General features: G+C 41.4%; 2 protein-coding genes across 2 annotated transcripts in view; one reads left to right on the plus strand and one right to left on the minus strand.

The window, feature by feature from the left end:
• LOC139154299 (uncharacterized) overlaps positions 1-25,005 on the plus strand; it is a 1,065,525-nt gene that overhangs the window by 816,439 nt on the left and 224,081 nt on the right. The window lies entirely within an intron of this gene.
• On the minus strand, positions 159-20,398 carry LOC139153196 (vomeronasal type-2 receptor 26-like). Its single transcript, XM_070726831.1, has 7 exons — positions 20,223-20,398; positions 18,312-18,606; positions 16,830-17,660; positions 11,063-11,290; positions 9,903-10,029; positions 5,769-6,472; positions 159-344 (listed from the first exon to the last, which is right to left on the minus strand). The coding sequence occupies exons 1-7, from the start codon at positions 20,396-20,398 to the stop codon at positions 159-161; spliced, it is 2,547 nt and encodes an 848-aa protein (XP_070582932.1).

Raw genomic sequence — 25,005 nt, forward strand, 5'->3', positions numbered from 1 at the left:
CTTGGATTTGAGTTGATCTGTTCCACTGCAAATGCCAAACTCAGGGAATGCTGATACAACTTTAAAACAGCTCTGGCAACACAATTGAGGGATAAATGAAATGTAGAGGGATTTAAGTAGAATATGTTCATTGAAGAAACAATGAAAACCTAAAAATGCTAATTGTAATAGGCATCAGATGTTGTGATAGATGTAGAACTTACTGAAACCTTTCCAAAGAGTGGAAGCAGGCACATGTTATTGTTTAGTGGCATAGAAGGTATAGTGATTTTATCCAGCTCTTTTTCTCCTTTTCTCCTGTCTCCAGGTATTGCAACATCCATTATCCACACATTTTTAGCTTTCTATTTAATGATAGTTAAGTCTGTTTACCATTATTAATGCAAGATCCAGTGAAAACCTGATTGAATTCTGTTAGTTCATTCCCACAGTGTGTTTGTTCCTGCTAAATCTTACCTCTTTTCACTTCTCTTCATATAATTTCCATTACATTGGTTTACCATTTTCAAAATCCTTAAATGTAATTACATAGTTGTCTCTTCTGGTGATATTTTAGTGGAAATCAATGACAAGTGAAACAAGCCGTCCTATCTTAAATACATTAAGATTAGATAGGCAGAGTTGGAAGGGACCTTGTAGGTCATCTAGTCCAACCCCCACCCAAGCAGAAGATGCTACATTATTTCTGACAAATGGCAGTCCACTTCTTCTTGAAAGCCTTCAGTAATGATGCTCCCACAACTTCCAAAGGCAAGCTATTCCATCGGTTGATTGTTCTCATTGTCAGAAAATTTACCGTTATTTCTAGCTTGGTTCTCTCCTTGTTCACTTTCCATCCATTATTCCTTATCTGTCCTTCAGATGCTTTGGAACATAGCTTGATCACCTCCTCTCTGTGGCAGCCCCTCAAATATTGGAAGATTGCTATCATGTCTCCCCTGGTCCTTCTCCTCACTAGATTAGCCATGCCAAGTTCCTGTAACTGTTCTTGTTTTAAATAGTTCTATGTTTTAATCTATGACCTCTAACCATCTTACTTGCTCTTCTCTGAACTTTTTCCAAAGTTTTGATATCTATTTTGTCATGGGGGTGATGCATTATTCCAGGTATGGTCTTACTAAGGCTTCTTAAAGTGGTATGAATATTTCACATAATTTTGATCCTATGTCTCTGTTTATACAATAAAAAATTGTGTTAGCTTTTTTTGGCTGCTGTTGCACACTGCTAACTCATGTTTAAGTGATTGTTCACTAAGATTCCAAGATCCCTCTCACAGTTACTGTTTTGGAGCCAGTTATTTGTTTTTTATAATGCGGTGACCAAACTGGTTGCAGTATTCTAGGTGTGGTCTTACCTAGGCTTTATAGAATGTTATTAGTATTAATTAGGATTTCATTGGCTTTTATATCTTACATTGACCATGCTGCTATGAGTTTCTTCTGCTTCAGATCTCAGCTATCCGAGTGGAACTTTAGAATATTTTGATTCCACAATTCCATACTACAATAGATTTCCATGAAGAAATCTGACAAATATAATCAGACACTGGGCACGTACTATCATATGTGGTGGACATGTGTGAAAGCAAAGAAATATCGGCCAAAAATACATACATGGTTAGAAAAAACATTAAAGCAGCATATAGATCATAAGTCAAAAGTATTTTTGTTAGTATGACAAGGGGAAATTGTATTTAATATTATGTTCTGGCAGCAGCAAGAATTGTACGTGCACAGTACTGGAAAAATGAGGAAGCACAAAGAGTAGAAGGTGTAATTTAAAAAAATTAGATTATGTAAAAATGGACAGATTGACATTGAAAGTAAAAGAAAAAGAAGATACAGAGTACTTTTAAATGTGGGACTTGTTTTATAAATGGTTGGATAATAGATAATAGTCCTTCCTTATCATTAGGTGGCCAGAGTTTTTGAGTTTCATCTTCAGGATCTTCTAAAAAGCAGAACTGACAAGTTTGGTCAACTTTTTACGACTGACTGGTTTGGTCAGCTTGCAGTCCATGGGACTCGTAGGAGTCTTCTCCAGCACCATAATTCAAAGGCCTCAATTCTTTGGCCCTCAGCATTCCTTATGGTAGGCACATTCAGTGCTTGGCTAAAACTCTCTTTGCTCTTCAGAAACACTCATTACAAATACAGTTGGTGTGATTACAAATAAAAATTGGTATGATACCTTGTAATATTCTCTTCTTCAGTTACAAAACACCCTTGAGACTCTCTTTATTCTTGCATTTTCTAACCACAGTGTGAAATAAAAGAAATTGCAAAACGAGAATTACTTACAGAGGTGGCATAGATGACTTCTGTGAAGGATGCTCTTCAAAAGAATGTTCCTCAAGTACATATACAATCTGAGCTGTGATCCCACCAATGAGGAGGGTTCCTGGCTTATACCATTCATGAAGGATAGGAGAAGGGTCACTTCTTTGGTAAGGTGTGGCCTGTGTCTTGCACTTCGTGTCAATCAATAACCACTGTATGATTACTACACTCAACATTTTCTCTAGAGTGGTCTTAGTTTTAGCTAGCCGCATTAATCACACCACTGCATATGGTGAGATTATTTTCCATGAACTAGAAATATTCAGAACTCATTCAGCTAACACAATTATAACAGTTCTCCCATTCTATGAGTCGACATCAACAGCAAAGCATGCCTGACAGACAAGAATGTTCCAGTGAATGGAAATCACCACCAGAATCTAAAGGGACAAGAGCCTGCCTGTCCTCTTTTCCCACAACTGCAAACGTGGAATGTATTATAACCTCTTTGAATGATTTCTGGGTACTTTGTGAAAAGCTTCTGGCACAGTGTCATAAAATTTGAATTATAGTCATTTAATTTCATAATAAATAGTCACTCCACCAAATGGAACCTCCTGGGTTTGGAGAGTGATTAATTGCCTTCCATGCTACACCATTGGAGAGAACTGCCTTCTTAGGAGATTGTATACCAAAGAGTTACTTATGATTATTTCTGTAAACCTAAACTTAAACTTAAAATTAATACCCATGGGATTCTTCCCAAACTTTGTAGATGAAATTTCTACCTTCTCTGAATGTTTCTCTCTTGACAACTACTGAGCACAATAAACCACAAAGGTATCAATGGAGATGTGTCCAATGTAAATTTCTTACTTTTTTTTTCAGGGGAAAATTTGTCATTGGGTGATATATTACTTATATTAACTAACCTTCAATTGGCATTCTTTTTCCTCTTGAAAACACATCCCAAATTTCCTCCAATGGCCTAGTGGCACTTTCCTTTTATTTGAAGTTTTAAAGCCCTCCAGTAAGCCTTAAGATGGACTTGAACTTGTATTTCCTAGGTCCAAACTAGAAGTAGGAAATCAAACAGTTTCAATATATCCTACAAAAATACACAGCTCTCATCCATTCAATTCTTCAATTAAGTGCTGATCTTTCAACATATTTTCAAGAACTGTATTGTCTGTGATATTGTCAATCAGAAAGGTTGGCAGTTCAGCAGTTCAAATCCCTAGCCCCGCGTAATGGAGTGAGCTCCCACTACTTGTCCCAGTTTCTGCCAACCTAGCAGTTCGAAACACATAAAAAATGCAAGTAGTAAAATAAGGATCACCTTTGATGGGAAGGTAATAGCACTCCATGTGCCTTTGGATTTAGTCATGGTGGCCACATGACCACAATGACATCTTTGAATAGCGCTGACTGTTCAGCTTTGAAATTGAGATGAGCCTAGCATCAGGAATTCATGTTCAGTTCAGGAATGTGGGGAGAGGTGATCATCCTGCCTATTTAAATGAAGGAGCAAGAGAAAACAATTAAGATGGATAGTCATTTCTCCAACCATTTTCTCATATGGAACCCTGGTTTGGTGGTGATGAATATAGAAATGACCATGATGGTTTTGGCCAACACGTGAGAAACAGCCACAGAGAAGATAATTCCAAAAACAACGTTGTCAGAGGAAACAAATCAGTTTCACAGGTTTTCTAAGCAAAAGTAAAGAACAAAAGAAACAAAGCAGAAGGGAGATGAGGTGTTTTATTTATTTATTTATTTATTTATTTTATTTTATTAGATTTGTATGCCGCCCCTTTCCGTAGACTCGGGGCAGCTCACAATAAAACAGTTCATGACAAATCTAATAATTTATAATTTACAATTTAAAATAGTTTAAAAAAACCATTTTTAAGCAGACATACCTAAAAACATACCATACATAAATTGTATAGGCCCGGGGGAGATATCTCAGTTCCCCCATGCCTGACGACAAAGGTGGGTTTTGAGGAGTTAACGAAAGGCAAGGAGGGTAGGGGCAGTTCAAATCTCTGGGGGGAACTGGTTCCAGAGAGTCGGGGCCGCCACAGAGAAGGCTCTTTCCCTGGGGCCCACCAACCGATATTGTATAGTTGACGAGACCTGGAGAAGGCTGACTCTGTGGGACCTAATCGGTCGCTGAGATTCGTGCAGCAGAAGGCGGTCCCGGAGATATTCTGGTCCGATGCCATGAAGGGCTTTATAGGTCATAACCAACACTTTGAATTGTAACCGGAAATTGATCAGCAACCAATGCAGACTGCGGAGTGTTGGTGTAAAATGGGCATACCTGGGGAAGACCATGATACCTCATCCCATGCCCTTGGATGATCTCACCCAGATTGTCCAAATGATTGTCCAATCTCAAAAACCTCCTGTTAGATCAGCGTGGGAATCAGAGTTGAGATGTAGAACAGCTAAGTACTTTGTTTAGTCATGTGAGCTCCGTAAAAAAAAAACTGGTGGAGAGATGCAGAGAAGCCACTTAAATCTGCCACTGCTATCTTGGCCAATCAGCGGCAGCTATGTAAATTTAACACATATGGCTGTATGTAACACCTCCAGCGATTGAGCCCCCCCCATGGCCTGATTTGAATCTCCATATCTCAATCTGGTGATGGATGGAATTGCCCTGCAGTGGCCCTAAGATCCTGATTCCTTTATGCAGACTGTGTTCCCCAAGGCCAACATACCTTAAGAGAGGCGATTCCCAAGAAAGCAAAGAGAGATGTTTAGGCTCTCTGTCCCCACCACTCCCCCACTGGAAGAGATGCTATGAGGCTTCCCTCCAGTTCCTGCCCAGCATCTGTTTGCTGGACTTGAGGAGAAAGCAAGGTGACCTCCCCAGGCCTCAGTTTTGATGAGCGACTGAATCAGGCAGGTACATCAATATAGACCATCTTCTGAAGTGTTGGCTATTCCTGCCAGTTTGGTGTCATCTGTGAATTTGATGAATTCCCCATCTAACCCCTCATGCAAGTCATTGATGAAGATGTTGAAGAGTACTAGGCCTAAAACAGAGCTTTGGGGTATTCCACTGAATACTTCCCTCCATGCAGATACAGGTCCATTGAGCACTACACACTGAGTGCAGTTGGTCAGCAAATTTCAAATCTATCTGGGGGTGTTGCTGTCCATTCCTCATTTTTCTACATTATCTAGTAGTATTTTAGGGTCTACTTTATCAAATGCCTTACTGAAATGCAAAGCTAGATATAACAAACTCAGGGGAGAGCCAAAATTTAATAATCATGAATGTTTTTTCTTTACAAGTTGCTCCTTGCTGTTGAGCTCAGGTCTTAGCAAAATAATATAACATTTTGGAGAAAAGATAAAGCCTAATAACCCAGCACTAGAAGCTAAGATGGAGAAAATCTCCACAGCAACTATATATTTTCCTTTGGTGCTAAAGTATGTAGGAACAAAGGACAACCAAACACTGCAAAATACCAGCATGCTGAAAGTGATGAACTTGGCTTCATTGAATGTATCAGGCAGGTTTCTAGCCAGGAAAGCTACCATGAAGCTGACCAGAGACAGAAACCCCATGTAGCCCAAGACAAGATAAAACATCACAACAGACCCTTCATTACATTCTGCTATGATCTCCTCAGTCATTGATTTCATGTTAAGTTCTGGAAAGGGAGGAGAGATGGTCATCCATGCCAGACAAATGCCTGCTTGAATAAAGGAGCCAGAAAAAACAATTAAGGTGGACAGTTTTTTCCCCAACCATTTTCTCATACCAGATCCTGGTTTTGTAGCCATGAATGCAGCAATGACCATGATAGTTTTGGCCAACACAGAAGAAATGGCCATAGAGAAGATGATGCCAAAGACTGATTGTCGAAGGAAGCAAGTCAGTTTGAGAGGTTTTCCTAGGAACAGGAAAGAGCAAAGGAAGCAAAGGAGAAGGGAGATGAGGAGAGTGTAGGTGAGGTCCTTGTTGTTTGCTTTAACAATAGGGGTGTCTTTATACTTAATAAATATTCCAAGCATGATGATGGTCATTACTGAAAATAAAACAGCAACCACCACTAAACTGATTCCTAATGGTTCTTCATAAGTAAGAAATGTTATGGTTTTTGGGATGCATCGAACTTTGTCCTTACTTGCGTATTGATCTTCTGGACATTCAGAACAGGCAATCATGTCTGCAAATAAGAGAAAAAACATGAGGTATGAAATCTAATTTTCATGACTGATGGAGCATCAAGTTATATATAATTTATGCATAAGATTATATAAATGTATTTTCAATTGGGCCATTTTAAGAACTTTGGACTTCAATTCTTAGAATTTTGGCTGGGGATTTTGGGATTTGACATCCTTCTCTTTTAAAGCTGAGCTTGAAAAAAAACCCTGATTAGATCATTATATGAAACCTAAAGGTAATTTATTGGGCTGAGTATCTTCTCTGTTAGTGAACATAATCAGGAAATACCACACTAGATATATCCCACAAGTTTCCTAAAGACTCATCAATGGATGTATATAAGTGGGAGTGTTCACATTTGTTCCAAAAGACCAAGAAATTGGTTACTACAGTGTGACTGAAACCTTGAACATATTTTACTGTATAACTGACATTTTTAACAACTGTCCCATATACTTATTATTTACTATATTTAAAACAAGGGGTTGGGCTTTGATCGTATGTTCAAATTTGATTTATATCAATAAGCACAAAAGCCTATACAGGAGCTATCTATTTATCTAATTTATTTTTTTCAAATTTACATAGCAGCCCATCTCACAAAATGACTCTGGGACATGCACAACTATGAAATAAAACAATGGTGCAAATAAGCCCAGATATTAAATCTTAAAATTCATATTGATAAATGTGTTAAAATTTAAATATACAGTAATACTCTAACTAATGAAAGAGTTAAAAATAGCTACCATAATAATAAAGTCCTCTCAAAAAGTCTCCAGTACCTTGGGAGCCCCAGGCTTAATAAAAGAATCAGGTCTTGAGATCCTTTTGTTAACTCTGAAGTCAACCTGGCTGAAACCATCATGGAGGCTTTATTTATTTATTTATTTATTTATTTATTTATTCATTCATTCATTCATTCATTCATTCATTCATTCATTCATTCATTCATTCATTCATCATTTATTTGATTTTTATGCCGCCCTTCTCCTTAGACTCAGGGCGGCTTATAACATGTTAGCAATAGCACTTTTTAACAGAGCTAGGCTATTGCCCCCACAATCCGGGTCCTCATTTTACCCACCTCGGAAGGATGGAAGGCTGAGTCAACCTTGAGCCGGTGATGAGATTTGTACCGCTGACCTTCAGATCTACAAGTCAACTTCAGTGGCCTGCAGTACAGCACTCTACCTGCTGTGCCACCCCGGCTCATAGGGTTGCCACATAGTAGTGGGAGGGGGGAAATAGTTGGATTGGGTTTTCTAACCAAAACAATAAGGTTTTCCTGTGGGAACAAAGGATATTCTCACAGGTGGCTGACCAGCGGAGAAGCCGGCAACCCAGCAACTGGCCAGCACCTGTGACCAGTGATGTGGGGAAAAGAGAAAAACTTTTTCTTTAAATTAGGTGAAAGCAATGGAAATCTCAGAATTGGCTTTCACCAGTGTGTGCCAATATTATATACCCAATAAACTGTTCTTCGAGAAACTCAGGTGCCTTGGAATTTGCTTTCTATGGGCGCATTACTTGGAATGCTGACACCTTTAATACTATCAAAAGGGATGGAATTAATTTAATTTCAGGGGGAATTTTTTTTCCATAAGTGGGTACCCTAGTATAGAAAGCATTGATACCTGATAGACTGGACGTGCTCACCGAGGCTTCATGTTGATGTTAAAAAGATGAGGAGAATGCTTAACAGGACCTGATGGCAGTATTTATCCTCCTCAAGGACATCAGAAGGTTACCATAGTCAATGATAGTGTGAAAGCTGCCCACAGGTCAAATAGGACAAGGATGATTGCATTACCCCCATCTTGATCAGAGGTCTTCCTGAACTTCGCTAACACTCCAGAGGTGAGTTACTTCATGAATATTGTCCACTAGAATAAGATTCTAACCACTGTGCCACCAAAACACAGGGTATGGCATGAAGGCAACACAGCCAGAGAACTGGTATCAGTCCCTTTATTGGCACCAACTTTGTCTCCAACATCCTATTTAAATCTCTAGCCTGGGGAAAAAAACTGTCTCACTAACCTGCAGTTACTCCAGTACAAACACTATAAACAGAATGATTGCAATCAATTACTCCAGCAGGGTAAGATAATGAGTCTCAGACATGAAGAATAATTCCAGCAAGAAGCACAGCACTAATTCAATCCAGACTCCAGAGGAGTGCCAGGAATGCAGCCACGCTCTTAACACTAGATGAATTCAGCATTGGTTCCCAACAAACGCCCCTCCCAATTGCCTCTCCCTTAAACTCCATCCCCAGGTGTGCCTTGTGAAAGGAAACCGGACCCTTTTCTTCCTCCCACGTTGCTTTCTTTTGTGTTCTTTCCTAGGATGAGGATGGGGTGGGGCTTGGTTTTCCTCTCCCTTATTCTACCTCTCCCCTGCTCTGCCCAGTTTTGCCCTTCCCAGTTTCCTCCACAACCAATAGAGCCACTCTACCACTCTCTGTCTGTCAGCTGTCCATCTTCTGTCTCCAATTCAGACTCCAACAGAGACATGACAGCCAAGCTCATAATCTTGAGAACTTGGTGTACAAACTATTCCCATATAATCAGGCAAGAATCTTCCCAATGAGTCTTTTCTAACCTGTGTCAATGCCACTGTCCAATTTGGAACAAATCTGAGAAATGTTGTCTGACAAAGTGCAATTTCTTCAGCATTTCTAACCAATATTTGGTCATTTTTGTTTTTTGTTGAGTGCCACTTGCACTCCTCTAGATATCATTCCCCCCATTTCACCTCTCTTAGCAACACAGTAAATCATCTGGAGTGCTGGGAACCCAGAAAGGAGACCAAATAGCTACAATGTTATCCCAGGACCACTACATAAAATTATTTTTGTTCATTTTAAGAATTGTTTGAAAGCTGTTCATTGTGATATTACCCAATTTTATGCATGTAAAATCTTACAGTATGAGAATCAATAGAGCAAATAAATCAGCTATATATATAGAAATAAAATCAGGGGAAATTACTAGATGGTCAATTTTGCACTGAAAGAAAATAATATATCAGAGTGTAGAGTAGAAAAAATAGGGGAGAGTAAGGTAGGGGAGAGTATAGAAGAGTTGAGTTTAGGGCAGGGATAAAATGCTCCCAGTTCGCTCGTGACTATCAGTCATTGGAGAGTTGGTTGTGAAGGGAGCATGAGGCTCCACCTACATGCCCAGGCGCTGCCATTTGGGTTCTTTTACCCTCTGCGCATGCACAGAATGTTTTGCAAATGTGCAGAGGGTAAAACCCAAATGGCGGTGTCCGGGTGGGTGGGCAGAGCATCATGCTCCCTTCATGACCAGTTCTCTGATGACCAATACCCTGAGAAAACTAAGAGCATTTCACCCTGGTGTAGGGGTAAATAAAGTAGAAGAGTAGAGTAGAGTAGAGTAGAGTAGAGTAGAATAATTTACCCAACATGTTTGACATCTTCCCATCAGAACATGGATCACAATCATAACAGCAAAATTTTTCCCCTTCTTTCTTTTTCTTCTGATAGCCAGCAGGACAGGGGTCATTACACACTGATTGGGGCAAGACCTGTTGAGAAACCAGGATGGAATTCAAGACTGAAGACTTGAGGAATACTGCAGTCATCCTCTAATCAGAAGTAGTATTCAACCGGTTCGGATTGATTCTGATGAACCTCTAGCGGTGACTGCCGGTGGGCTGTCCAGCCACTTGGATGTAATGCCACCCTAGTTACCCATCTTTTGAGGCTGCGTGTATGTGTAGAAGGAGCACATATGAGTAAAGTGCATGCACAGGAGGCTATGCAGTTGTGAGGTGGTAGTGAACAGGATAAAACATCTTTAGTTTGAACACATGGTTAATTTTAACTGATTAAGTTCATTTTAACTGATTAAACTTAATTTTAATCAGTTAAAGGATCTGCACAATGAAATCTCTTGTTTAGCCTTAGCAGAACCAAAAAACAGAACACCTTGTCCTGAAAAAACCCTCTTTATTTAATTACTGTGAATTCATGGCATTCACACACAGAAAAGTCCAGGCAATACTCTTTCTGAAGGTTAATTTCAATTCTTTGATAATTTCCAGGCCAGAACCTTTCAGCTACAAAGCTGTAAATCAAATTATCTCATTCAGTCTCTGAGACATGAATCACAATGAACAAATCCCGCTAAATAAATCCAAACAGTTGTTTCCCATGATGCCATTCCCCTTTAGCTTCTATTTATTCCCAAGCCAAGGAGCGGCCACTCAGCATCCACATGTGTCTTTCTTTTTGAATTGGCTCCTGGCAGTCAATTGTTCTCCTTTCCTGACAGCTCTGTGCATACACCTATCTGGAACAGGCTCAAGCTGTTCTTCCTCCCCACTTATCTCTGACTCTGAAGGCAGTTGGGAAATGTCAGACAGCCTTGACTCTATATCTGCTTCCAATGCAAAGCATTCATTAGAGCCTCCCCCAGACCCTAGGACTGGTCCAAGTTCCTTCCAACCCCCTCATTGTCCAAGTTTGCCACTAGCTGTGCTGACAGCTGGCAGGCCACAACACTTTCTGATCTCCAAGTCTTTCATCCAAAATAATAAAATATCTCAAAATCCATACCCTCTTAAAATATTTGGGCCACACAATTAAATCTTCATGAATCACAAATTCATCTCCAACAAGTGCTTTGGAATCCACCTTTCCAATTTTCACTTTACGGTATGAATTGTTTGGAAACATGACCACATTTGTGATATCAAATCCAGAAAGCACTTCCCCATGGTGGTCAATGGACACAGTTTCTCCAAGTGAATTATTGAATGAAAGTCCTTGGAGAAACCAATGAAACTAAAGTTTTTTAAAAGGAGAAGGGATAAAGAAGAGAAACAATGGATTTGTGGTAGAATGTGGTCCTAGGTTGCATTAATAAAGGGATAGAATCAAGAGCACATGAAGTGTTGATAATGTTGTATCCTGAAATGGCTACCTTGTAACGCTGTAAATAGTTTGTTCCTCTTTTCCAGCGCTGTCTGAGCCCAAGCAGGAAGTCGCTCCTGATTGGCTCAGACGCGGCCGGCTCTCGCTTTGGCGGGAACCGCAAAAGTATAAAAGAAGCGGCTTCTCCCTGCAGAGCCAGTCGGTACTCGCTGAATCGTCACTTTACCTTGCTGAGCTGTCACTTATTCTCTGAGCTGAATAAAAGTACCGATTGCTCAAACCCTGTCTCTGGGTCTACTTCACTGGCGACGAACGAACGGAAGAACTTCGCGTGCAACATGGACAAAATCCAGATCGGCCAGGCTCCAGAACTTTTCGATGCCGAGAAAATGACTTGGGACGAGTACATGGCCACCTTCGAGATATTCCTCGAGGCGGCGGGAATGCAGGACGCCGGAGCCGATCGCAGACGGGCTATTTTTCTAAACTACTGCGGCGCAGAGATCCGTAGACTTGCCCAAACTCTCACCGAACCAGAACAAGCAAGAGCCACAGCGTGGGACGTCCTTCAACAGAAACTAGCGAGCCATTTTAAACCAACCAGACCAGCCGTGGTTTACCGGCATCAATTTCACATGATGGCTCAGAGAGAAACCGAGTCGATAAGCCAATTCACAACGCGGCTTCGAACGGTACTCGCTCAATGCAAGTTTCAAGATCCGGAAGCTCGCCTCACCGACGCCTTGATTTTCGGCATGAAGAACCACACAGTGAGAAGTAAACTCCTCACCGAAGATGAGCCGACTCTACAAACCGTAATCAAATTAGCGCAAACCGCGGAAGCAGCCGACGCAGCGGCAAGAGAATTAAAAGAGCACGGAAGGCGAGAAACCATTGCCAAAATCGACGCCGAGTCTCCCAGCGCCATGGGAACAGACGTCCGCGGCCAGCTAACTAGCAACGGGGACGACTGCCTCCTCCTGCAAGACCAACCGAGACACCCTAGAGCTACTCATCCAGCCCCCTGCGCGGGCTGCCGGGGAAATCACCAGCGCCATCGATGCCCGTTCCGCGACACCACTTGCCGCCGTTGCAACCGGAGAGGCCACATCGCCATCGCATGCAGGGCAACGGCACCAGAAGAAACTTTTGCCACACAACAATACCAGCGACCCCAAAACCACCCCCCCCAATCGCGAGAAAGGAGACCGTTCCGCAACTCGGGTCAAAGGAATTACCCCACCGCTAACCGAGACTACAATAGAGGTAACTCTCAATATTCCGTGAATAACACGGCAACCAAAAAGGGGGCTAAAATTGTTATCTCGTTGTTGCTAAATAACCAGCCTTGCTCAATGGAGCTAGATACGGGTTCGAGATATACCATCATGCCCTGGGAAAAATTTAAGCTATATATGCCTAATGTGTCTGAGGCTGACCTAATTCAAACCTCTTTGGTGATCAGAGACTTCCAAGGGGGGGTAATCTCGGTCCTGGGAACTGCAAATGTACCTATTGTATTTAAGAATGTCAAATGTACCCTTCCCATGCTTATTGTGACGGGGGCCAAACACTCCCTGCTAGGGTTAGCATGGATGGAACCGTTGGGGATTGAAATTTCGGGTGTGTGTAATGTAAACTGTGATATTATGCCTAACTTTGTGAAAGAATTCCCTGAAGTGTTCAGCCCCACCTTAGGATTGTATAAGGGAACCCCCATATCTTTCTCTATTGACCCCAAGGTCCCACCAGTTAGACTGAAACCTCGCAGGGTTCCCCTCCCGCTTCTCCCCAAGCTAGACTTACAGCTGGACAAACTCATTAGTCAAGGTATCTTGGTCCCTGTGGAACAGGGGCCATGGGAAACTCCCATAGTGACACCCCTGAAGCCAGATGGCTCCTTAAGAGTTTGCGCTGATTACAAATCAACCCTGAATAAGGCACTCCAACACCACCCCTACCCCATTCCGGTTGTGCAACAACTCTTACACTCCCTGGGGGAGGGGAAAAGGTTCGCAATGATCGACCTGGCGCAGGCTTACCAGCAACTTCCGGTCGATGAACAAACAGCAAACGCTCAAACAATTGTAACGCACAGGGGGGCTTTCAAATGCACGAGGTTACAGTTTGGGGTGAGCATAGCCCCAGGGATATTCCAGAGCATCATGGAACGCCTATTGTCAGGGGTAAATGGGGCCATCCCATATTTTGATGACATCTTAATTGCAGGGGAAAACCAGGAACAAGTGAACAAAAGAATAAGGGAAGTACTTAAGAGGCTACAGGACAAAGGGTTACGAATCAAGCCTGATAAATGTGTCTGGGGAACTAACAGTATTGAATTCCTAGGATATAAAATAGATAAGGAAGGTATCCACCCCACAACTGAGAAGCTGAGAGCAATTAGAGAAGCCCCAGAGCCACGAGATAAGAGTGAGTTGCAAGCATTTTTGGGCCTCCTTAATTTTTATTCCGTTTTTTTAAAGCAGAAGGCAACAGTAGCAGAGCCTCTCCATCGTTTACTCCAGAAGGAAGCCCGCTGGACATGGGGGAAAATTGAACGTGAAGCCTTTGCTCAAATAAAAAATTTACTAACTTCTAAAAGTGTAGTAGTCCAATATAGTGCCTCACTACCCATTAGGCTCACGTGCGACGCTTCGCCGTACGGCATAGGAGGAGTCCTAGCTCACGTTCTACCTAATCAGACAGAGGCCCCAATAGCATTTTTTTCAAGAACCATGACCAGCACGGAGAGAAATTATAGCCAGTTAGACAAGGAGGCTCTGGCATTAGTGGCAGGGGTAAAGAAGTTTCACAATTACATTTTTGGAAGAAATTTTGAGCTAGTCACTGACCACAAACCCCTACTAGGCCTGCTAGCCCCCAACAAGCCCACTCCACCTTTTATGTCTCCAAGACTAATCAGATGGGCCCTTTTCCTCTCTGGGTATCAGTATGAGCTCACCCACAAGGGGGGGAAGGAAATCAATCATGCAGACGGCCTCAGCAGATGCCCCATAGCAGACTTGGTAGAAGACCCTGTTCCAACCACAGACGTGCTAATGATAGAACTCGAGGAAAACCCACTAACCACAGCAAAAGAGGTAGCTGCACACACGCAGCAAGACCAAATCCTGAAACAAGTAGTGAACTGTGTTCTAAAGGGATGGCAAAATGATATTGTTAAACCTGAATTGTGTGATTTTAAGAACAAAAGGCTTGAATTGTCATATGTAAAAGGTTGTTTGCTGTGGGGGGATAGAGTGATCATCCCCAAACGCCTAAGGGAAAAGGTACTCAGAATGTTACACGTGGGCCATCCTGGGATTGTCAGGATGAAGAGCCTAGCAAGGGGGCATTTATGGTGGCCAGGGCTTGATGCTGATATTGAAAGTTGGGTTTCAAAGTGTGACCCGTGCCAAGAGTCTAGGCCCAATCCCCCCAAAACAACTCCGGCTGAGTGGGAACAGCCTGCTGGCCCTTGGTCTAGGATCCACATTGATTTTGCTGGCCCAGTGGGATCTCAGTATTTCCTAATAGTGGTTGATGCTTTCTCCAAATGGTTGGAAATAATAGCAATGAACAACATAACCACAAGTGCCACTATCAAGGTATTGAGCAGACTGTTTGCATCCCATGGTTGCCCTGATCTATTGGTGTCTGACAATGGACCACAACTAACAGCCAGGCAATTCGAATTATTCCTAGATGGCCTGGGGGTCAGACATGCCCTCATCTCGCCTTACTCGCCCTGGGCTAACGGGTTGGCAGAACGTTACGTAAGGGTGGCAAAAGAGGCATTGCACAGGTCAGGCCCTGGAGATGTGCAACAGAACTTGGACCAATTCTTATTAACCCAGCACATTACCCCTAACTCGCACACACATGTAAGCCCTGCAGAGTTATTGATGGGGAGAAAGTTGAGGTCACCACTAGACAGGTTAAACCCAAGGTTCTGTTTGAATAATAACCAAATGTGCATAAAACCAGAAAGAGAAATGTATTTGGGTCAAAATGTATATGTAAAATGCTTTGATGGAAATGTAAACTGGATGAAGGGAATTATTGTTAAGCAAAATGCACCCAAGACTTATATTGTTAAACTGGAGGATGGTCGTTTGTGGAAACGACACATAGACCACATTCGGAAACGAACTGAAAACCAATTACAACAACCCGCTGACTCGGACTCTCCCCCCTCAACAGACTTTTATACATTGCCCGAACTAAGAAACACGCAGAGAGACTTATCGGGCCAGGGGGAACCATCCAGCGACGCCGAGCCATCCTCGTCCTCCGAGGCCTTCGTTGGGCCCGCCAGGCCTAGTCCGCCGCACCGGGAGAACAGCGGCGAGCCATCCTCCACAGTCAGTGGCGAAGGAGAAAATGGACTGCGCAGGTCAGCGCGAGAGTCTCGAAGGCCTCACCGATTGGACGACTTCGTCACGTGGCTTTCTTGATGGATGGGTCCAACTATGAGGGGAGGGGTGTTGTATCCTGAAATGGCTACCTTGTAACGCTGTAAATAGTTTGTTCCTCTTTTCCAGCGCTGTCTGAGCCCAAGCAGGAAGTCGCTCCTGATTGGCTCAGACGCGGCCGGCTCTCGCTTTGGCGGGAACCGCAAAAGTATAAAAGAAGCGGCTTCTCCCTGCAGAGCCAGTCGGTACTCGCTGAATCGTCACTTTACCTTGCTGAGCTGTCACTTATTCTCTGAGCTGAATAAAAGTACCGATTGCTCAAACCCTGTCTCTGGGTCTACTTCAGATAACACTTTATTGGTAACATTATACTTGGAATATTGCATCCAGTTTTGGTTGCTTCAATACAAAAAATATGTTGACTCTAAAAAGAGTGCAGAGAGGGGCAAGAAAGATTATTAGGAATCTGGAGGCTAAAACATAGAAAGAATATTTCAGGAGTTGGATATATCTATTTTAATGAAAAGAAGGACTGGGTGTAACATGATAGCAATTGTTGTTGATCTTTTTAGATGTGCAAAAAGCTTTTGATAATGTAAATTGGCAATCATGATATCACAATTAAAATATATGGACTTTGGCAAAAACTTTATAAATATGATCAAAACAATATACTCCAAGCAAACAGCAAAAGTGACAGTAAATGGGGACATGAAAGAATTTCAGTATAAATAAAAACACAAGACAAGACTGTCCACTGTCCACTTTACTATTTGTATTAACATTGGAAGTGTTAACTAGAAATGTTAGACAAAATCCAGAAATAAAAGGTATGGGAATAAAAAATAAATAAAAACACAAGCACTCTCACTGATGCCTGACAAATATATTACAAATTATACAAAAATGGGACATATGTTACTTCACTACCTCCTCAATAATTTGAAAGTGAGGAAGAAGCTCAATAGACATGGTACTAGTTTTTTCAATCTGCTTCTTGCAATGAAGGTCTTTGATTCACAAGTTATTACCTTCCAGATGTCTTGATTTTGAAGTCCTTCCCTTGTACTCTCTTCTACTGTTTTGTATTTAGACCTAAGTAAATCCATGCCATGAAAAGCATGTGCTATTGCATAGACTGCATTATAGATGCTGTAACTGTGGCCAGTTATTTCAAATAAATGTGTAGGTAGCATTTTTAGATCTTCGCTCCCAGTACATGCTGCATCACTTTCCACTAGTTTATTACTCCCTGAAAAGGAGCAATCAAAGCTTTGCTCCCAGAACTCTTTGAACAAACTATCTCGTTGTGTCTGGAATGGCTTGGTGACCCAAAGGAATTCATCAAATCTTGGCAGTTGATTGGTGTGTATAGCAAAGGTAATTGCTCCATCAAACAATTGCAGATCTGAGGATCGATGAGCCTTTGTTAATGTTAGATCTACTTGAGCTGTCAAGATCCACAGTTTTCCAAGGCTTTCATCTATATATCTCATGAATAGAAACAGAAGCATCATGGTGCTGCTTTCACCATAGAAGACAAATGTGTTGACTTTGGCATTGACTAAATAAATAGTCAGCGACTGCATTGTATGACCTTTAAAAATAAAGAAAAATGATTGCTTGGGAAATCTCTCCACAAAAGCAGCGCAGATCCTGTTCTTAGAAAGAAGTGGTTCCAGAACTTGGAGAAAATTGTCTCCACTGTCATCATCCAGAATTAAGAGACCAACCCAGGTCCATCCAAAATGCTTCAGCAACAGGATAATCCCTGCAGTCTGAAGGCTCTCATTGGGAGCCATCCGATAAAAAGTAGTTGCTGTCTTTCTCATCTTCTCAGGAGCAAATGAGCCATAAACAAGCTAAAATACAATGCACAGTTGGTTGCTTATCATTGGAATGTCTCTACTAATTTGGGAAAGGTATTTTTTTTTGTTAGAGACTTTGCAGATACATACATGCATACTTTTTCCAAGATGTTTCCTTTCATGAGCTTCCATTATCCATTGTTAATAAAACTCTGAACATTATGACTGCTATTCACTAAATGCTAAATAAATAATTATTACTAGATTATTACTGTTACTAAAGTTGGAAGGGACCTTGCAGATAATCTAGTCCAACCCCCCACTCAAGCAGGAGTCCTTACATCATTTCAGACAAATGGCAGTCCAATCTCCTCCTGAAAGTTTCAAGTGGTTGAACTGTCATGACCTCGTCCTCAGGCAAGCTGTTCCACTGATTGATTTCTCTCACTGTCAGAAAGTTTATCCTTATCTCCTTATTTCTCTCCTTGGTCAGCTTCCATCCATTATTCCTTGTTGACTTTCTGGTGCCTTGGAAAATGATACATCAGGTTGGGCTTAAATCCAACTCTCAAATTTCATTGGGCCCTTTTATATACCATTAAAAGATAACCTAACTCCTACCTGAAATAGAATTGTTCCCCGTCCCCTTCAATTTTGCCATATGGATGAGTTTCCATATATGTTGTTACATATACTGTATCTTACCTGTGGGATTTTATAAAGGCTTATAATATCCGACATGAAGAATGAGATATCAGCCCCAAATCCACCAATGATAGCCACAATGAGATTTTCCTTAATATCACATCTGTAGTTGACAACCAACCCATTGGATCCAAAGAGCAGTTCCAAAGTGGAACGGTAAGTCCACTGAGCATCAAAATAGTTGTCACAGATGAAAAACCCAAGGGTAACATTAGGCAAGAGTCTTGGATTTGAGTTGATCTCTTTCACCGCAAATACCAAACTCAGGGAATGCTGATAAAATTTTAAGACAGCTCTGAAAATGTAATTGAGGCATAAGTGAAATACTGAGGGAACTGAGGCAAGGAGAATATTTTCCATGAAGCAACAACAACCATTACTGCAACCACACAATGAAACTTGCACATTGTGAGAAGCATCAGTTATAAAGACCATTGGTCTTTATTATTGGGTGACATTTGGTAGATCATGGTCTGGAAGTCAACAACTAGACTAGCTTTCAGGAAACTGTGAGGTGTTGTTATTGTTGTTGTTATTGTTATTATTGTTGTTGTTGTTGTTGTTGTTGTTATTATTATTATTATTATTATTATTATTATTATTATTATTATGTAAAGTCTAGTTGATAATTCATTTAGAGTATGCAACTGGGAAATTTCAATGTAGACAATGAGACATTGGTGGACATAGTGGAATTTGAGTTCAAGGAGGGTAGTTGGAAAAAATGTGGTCAACCATTTCCCCAAAGTCACAGCTCTGTACTTGCAATTTTGTCTGAATTGCATAGAAGGTCTTTGGTAATTCCGCGCAAGGGTTGAGTCAGCAGCCAGTGAGCCACTGTTTCCCAGACCTACACACAATACTTCTAATGCCCTGGATCATATTAATTGTGGCCTAAGTAACTATTCTATTACAGTGTAGGTTTTAGTGATGAGTCAACCTGACCCACAAACAACATATACAATAGAAAAATTGAGGGTCTGTAAGATTACAAAGGGATGCAGCGGCTCAGTGGCTAAGATGTTGAGCTTGTCAATCAAAAAGGTTGGCAGTTCAGTAGTTCGAATCCCTAGCACCACGTAACAGTGAGTTCCCATTATTTGTTCCAGCTTTTGCCAACCTAGCAGTTCAGAAGCACATTAAAAAATGCAAGTAGAAAAATAGGGGCCACTTTGGGGGGGAAGGTAACAGTGCTCCGTGTGCCTTCAGTGTTTAGTCATGCCAACCACATTATCACACACATATCTTCAAACAGTGCTGGCTCTTCAGCTTAGAAATCAAGATGGGCACTTCCCCTAGAGTCAGAAATGACTAGTATGCAGGTGCAGAGGAACTGTTACCTTTACCTTTAAAGATTCCCAAAAGCTCTGTGAAACTGATACACTGTTGAAACAATGTTCATGATACTTTGATTACAAATAAAAAAAACTTTTTAAAAATGAGTGTGAAAACTTGCAATTGTTCAGATATATATAATCAGAGTATCGCAGGATATCCAGAGTATCCAGGTTTTTTTCATATCACTATCTCAGTTCTACTCAATATCTAACTCACACTCAAACTGCTCCTGCTACCATCCACTGCAAACGACCAACAAGACCACCAACGACCAACAATGACCAACAAGGAAATGATGAGGTGATCTGCATATTATAATGCTCTGGCCCAATCACATTGCAGGTCACAACCAATTACTCAACATGAGCATGCTTTACATTCTACATTACCTTATATGGTAATACATTTCAACTTTTATCTTATATGGTCCTACAATGAAATATCACTCAGGATTGCAATAGTTTACACTTAATTTATCAGAACATCTCTGAAGCTTTGTTTTTGTTTTGTTTTGGAGCTTCAAATGACATGTGGAGGGGAAGTTTAAAAAAAAGAAAAAAGAGAATTTCTTACAGGGGTGGTATAAATGAATTATGTGAAGGATGTTCATCAAAAGAATGTTGCTTTAGGACATAGGCAATCTGAGCTGTGATCCCGCCAATGAGGAACTTTCCTGGCTTATACCATTCATGAAGGATAGGAGAAGGGTCATTTCCAGGGCAAAATACGGCTTCTGTCTGGCACTTCATGTCACTCAGCAACCAAAGTATGATGACTACCCTCAGCATTGTCTCTACAAGATAATGTGACTTTGTCTAGCTGCAATCCCACGGTTACATTTGGTGAGATTATTTTCCACTAACTACAACATCTAATTGCATGTTCAGCTAACACACGTAGCTGTATAAGTTCTCTCATCTGATGGATTCCCATCCACGAGTGTTAGCAAACATGATGGAGAAGCACAGTTCAGTCAATGAAAATCACAAGCAGAATCCAAAGGGATAAGACCTCACCTGCCTGTTTTCTCATGGCTACACAAGTAAAAGATTTATATATATATATAAGACTGACTTATGAATTATTTCCTGGAAAGTGTGGCAGCTGTGTCATAATGCTACAATGATAGTCATTTAGGTTAATTGCCAATAAACAGTCTGCAATGGAAACTCCTGGGCTTGGAGAGCTGTTGCTTCTGTATTACAACTTTTGAGACACCATCTTTATTGGCTCTTTAAATAGACATCATATAAAGCAATTTTATGTAATTTTATTTCTGTTAACATAACCATAACCATTATCTATGGGATCCTTTCACAAAATAAATACTTATGACTGAAACCTCTACCTTCTCCAAATATTTCTCTGTAGGCCACCATTGAGCAGAGTTAACTTAAAAAAGAAACACTGGGGAAGCGGCTGTAGGATTCCTTATTCTTCTGCAAAAATATTGCTACAGTACAAAGTGTGAAATTAGTATATGTACTATACATTGCTTGTCTTGGTTTACCATTTCCTTCCTCCTTCCCCCCCCCCCCCTGAACTCCTATCCTACTTTTCCTCCAAAATCTTGAAGGAGCTTTCCTGATATTCTCCCTACATTTGAACTCTATAAAGTCCCCTACTTAGGTGTCAACCCCTAACCCCAAACATTTTTCCCTTAGACTATCCACGATTGGCCTCTCCAGGTTCCTTAGAGGTCAGTAAGGGGCGTGCATAAGTGCACCAGTGTGCCTTCTGTCCCCTGTCCAATTGTCTCTCCTTATCTCATTTATCTTTTCTTCCTTTCAAATATGTTCACCTATACTTTTATATCTTTTTTTCTATTCTTTTCTTTACTTATATTATTACATATCTATTCTCTTCCATGTGTATTATGTATTGGACTAAATAAATGAATGAGTGAATGAATGAATGAATGAATGAACAAACGAATTTATATTAAAGGTAGAATCTTGCAATCACAGGGGGACAAAGTCAGGATATAAACCTGAAGTAATATTGCAAGTATAGTAGAATTAAAGTGAATGCTGAATCATGGTGCTTCAGCAGAATGATGCAATCTGTTCTATGATCTGATTGGTCAGTATGATTAGGTCCCACAGAGTTGGCTTTCTCCGGGTCCTGTCGACTAAACAATATCGTTTGGCAGGTCCCAGGGGAAGAGCCTTCTCTGTGGTGGCCCCGACTCTCTGGAACCAGCTCCCCCCAGAGATTAGAACTTCCCCCACCCTCCTTGTCTTTTGTAAACTCCTTAAAACCCACCTCTGCCATCAGGCATGGGGGAATTGAGACATCTCCCCCGGGCCTATACAATTAATATACGGTATGTTTGTGTGTATATCTGCTTTAATAACGGGGTTTTTCTTTTAATGTTTTTAAATTATTTGTTATTATTTGTATTATTGTTGTTGTGAGCTGACCCGAGTCTATGGAGAGGGGTGACATACAAATCTAATAAATAAATAAAATAAATAAATAAATAAATAAATTCACATCACGATGTTTTGCATGCATGCATCCCTCATGCAATTTTGCTTCTGCCAATGCTCAGTAACTGAAATCAGCCCAAAATACAGCTGAGGAACTGAACAGCTGTGCTTTGAGTGAAGGAATAAAAGTCAATATTAACCCGAGGGTTGACGGGAGGACCCTTTTTCAAGCAGCTGAACAGGAAAAACTTTCCAAACAGGAAAAAAATGCAAAATAAGAAAAAAAGAAAAATGGTAGTGCGAATGGACTGGCACCAGCTGATCTACTTCAGTGATGTCACTAGAGTGTCGCTACCAATACAGGCAATCCAGTCTGAACTGGTAGGAACCTACCAGTCTGAACTGGTAGGAAAATGAGTATTTGCAGAAATATAAATTTACTCCATTGGTAAATGTCTTCTGGTTTTCTAATATGGAGAATAAAATCAAACTCTCTTCTACAATAAGTGACAAATCTTCAGCTCTGGGAGAAGTTTATCATGTTTCCCCTTTATGTGGATAAATGCTCTATAAATTTAAAGGAATAAGACTTATGCTCCAAGCCCCCTTCCTTGTCACTCTTCTTTACAATGTTTTTCAGTGCTACTGGATGTGTCTCATATTATGGCATCCAGGACTCGATAACTAGTCTCACGGTTCCAATATGTCTCTTAGAAACTGCTTAGTGAAACAGTGAGGTTGAAATGGAGCACCCATGTTGCTTCAGGTTAGTCCCTTAAGAGTCCAGCTCAGCCTTCTTCTGCAAAAGTATTAACAATCATGATTGATACCTAGAATCCAACCTGTAACATACCTTACACAGCCTCGGCAAGATTAACTCCAAATTAGTAACTGTGAGGCTGAAGTTATTCTAGGTTGGGTGGCTAAAATGTATAGGGAATCCCACACTTGTGTCGAAGTCACCCAACACTGAAGACCTTCAGGCGATACTACTCACTAATTGGAAAAAGAAGATGTCATTATGGGTAGTCCTCAATGTAGAACCACAATGGAACCAAAATTGCTGGTGTTAAGCTGTTATTATAAGTGAATTTCACTCCCTTTTGCAACCTGTCTTGCCAAAGTTGTTATGTGAATCATTGCAGTAATTAAGTCAGTAACATAGTTGTTAACTGCATCTGGCTTCTCCATTTGACTTTGTTTGTCAAAAGGGGTTCATGTGACCCGGGGGCACTGCAACCATCATATATGAGTTGGTGGCCAGAATCTTGTTCACATGACCATGGGGATACTGCAGAGGTGGGCTGCTTGCCCCGCCTATGAAGCCCAAATCAATTTTATTGATTTATTGATTTATTGATTTATTGATTTATTGATTTATTGATTTATTGATTTATTGATTTATTGATTTATTGATTTATTGATTTATTGATTTATTGATTTATTGATTTATTGATTTATTGATTTATTGATTTATTGATTTATTAGATTTGTATGCCGCCCCTCTCCGTAGAACTCGTAGATATGTCAGATATGTCATGCAATGACATGAGTTTGACATAGTGGTAGGTTCCTACAGTGTGGTCCAGAACACCACACTAGAAGAAACCCATAATGATGCCATTTATGACCATTGTATCCTTCTGCACCGACTGGAGGGTCTGGGAGTAGGAGGCACTGTTCTCCAGTGGTTCTCCTCCTACCTCTCCAGTCGGTCGCAGTCGGTGTTAGTGGGGGGTCATAGGTCGACCTCTAGGTCTCTCCCTTGTGGGGTGCCTCAGGGGTCAGTCCTCTCCCCCCTGCTATTTAATATCTACATGAAACCGCTGGGTGAGATCATCCAAGGGCATGGGGTGAGGTATCATCAGTATGCCGATGATACCCAGTTATACATCTCCACCCCATGTCCAGTCAACGAAGCAGTGGAAGTGATGTGCCAGTGCCTGGAGGCTGTTGGGGTCTGGATGGGTGTCAACAAGCTCAAACTCAACCCTGACAAGACGAAGTGGCTGTGGGTCTTACCTCCCAAGGACAATTCCATCTGTCCATCCATTACCCTGGGGGGGGAATTATTGACCCCCTCAGAGAGGGTTCGCAACTTGGGCGTCCTCCTCGATCCACAGCTAACATTGGAACACCATCTTTCGGCTGTGGTGAGGAGGGTGTTTGCCCAGGTTTGCCTGGTGCACCAGTTGCAGCCCTACTTGGACAGGGAGTCATTGCTCACAGTTGCTCACACCCTCATCACCTCGAGGTTTGATTACTGCAATGGTCTCTACATGGGGCTACCTCTGAAAAGTGTTCAGAAACTTCAGATCATGCAGAATGCGGCCGCGAGAGGTATCGTGGGGCTTCCCAGATTCGCCCACGTTTCTACAACGCTCCGTGGCCTGCACTAGCTGCCAATCAGTTTCCGGTCACAATTCAAAGTGTTGGTAATGACCTTTAAAGCCCTACATGGCATTGGACCAGAATACTTCTGGAACCGCCTTCTACCGCACAAATCCCAGCGGCCGATAAGGTCCCACATAGTTGGCCTTCTCCGGGTCCCGTCGACTAAACAATGTCATTCGGCAGGCCCCAGGGGAAGAGCCTTCACTGTGGCGGCCCCAGCCCTCTGGAATCAACTCCCCCCAGAGATTAGAATGCCCCCCACCCTCCTTGTCTTTCGCAAATCACTGAAGACCCACCTATATCTCCAGGCATGGGGGAACTGAGACACCTCCCCCAAGCTTTTATATTTTATGTTTGGTATGTATGTGTTGTATGGTTTTTAAATGATGGGGTTTTATATGTCTTTTCTTTTTAATATTAGATTTGTTCTACTATAATATTGTTTTTTATTATTGTCGTGAGCCGCCCCGAGTCTTCGGAGAGGGGCAGCATACAAATCTAAATAATAATAATAATAATAATAATAATAA

This window comes from Erythrolamprus reginae, chromosome Z, assembly GCF_031021105.1.
Source record: "Erythrolamprus reginae isolate rEryReg1 chromosome Z, rEryReg1.hap1, whole genome shotgun sequence".
Lineage (NCBI taxonomy): Eukaryota > Metazoa > Chordata > Lepidosauria > Squamata > Dipsadidae > Erythrolamprus > Erythrolamprus reginae.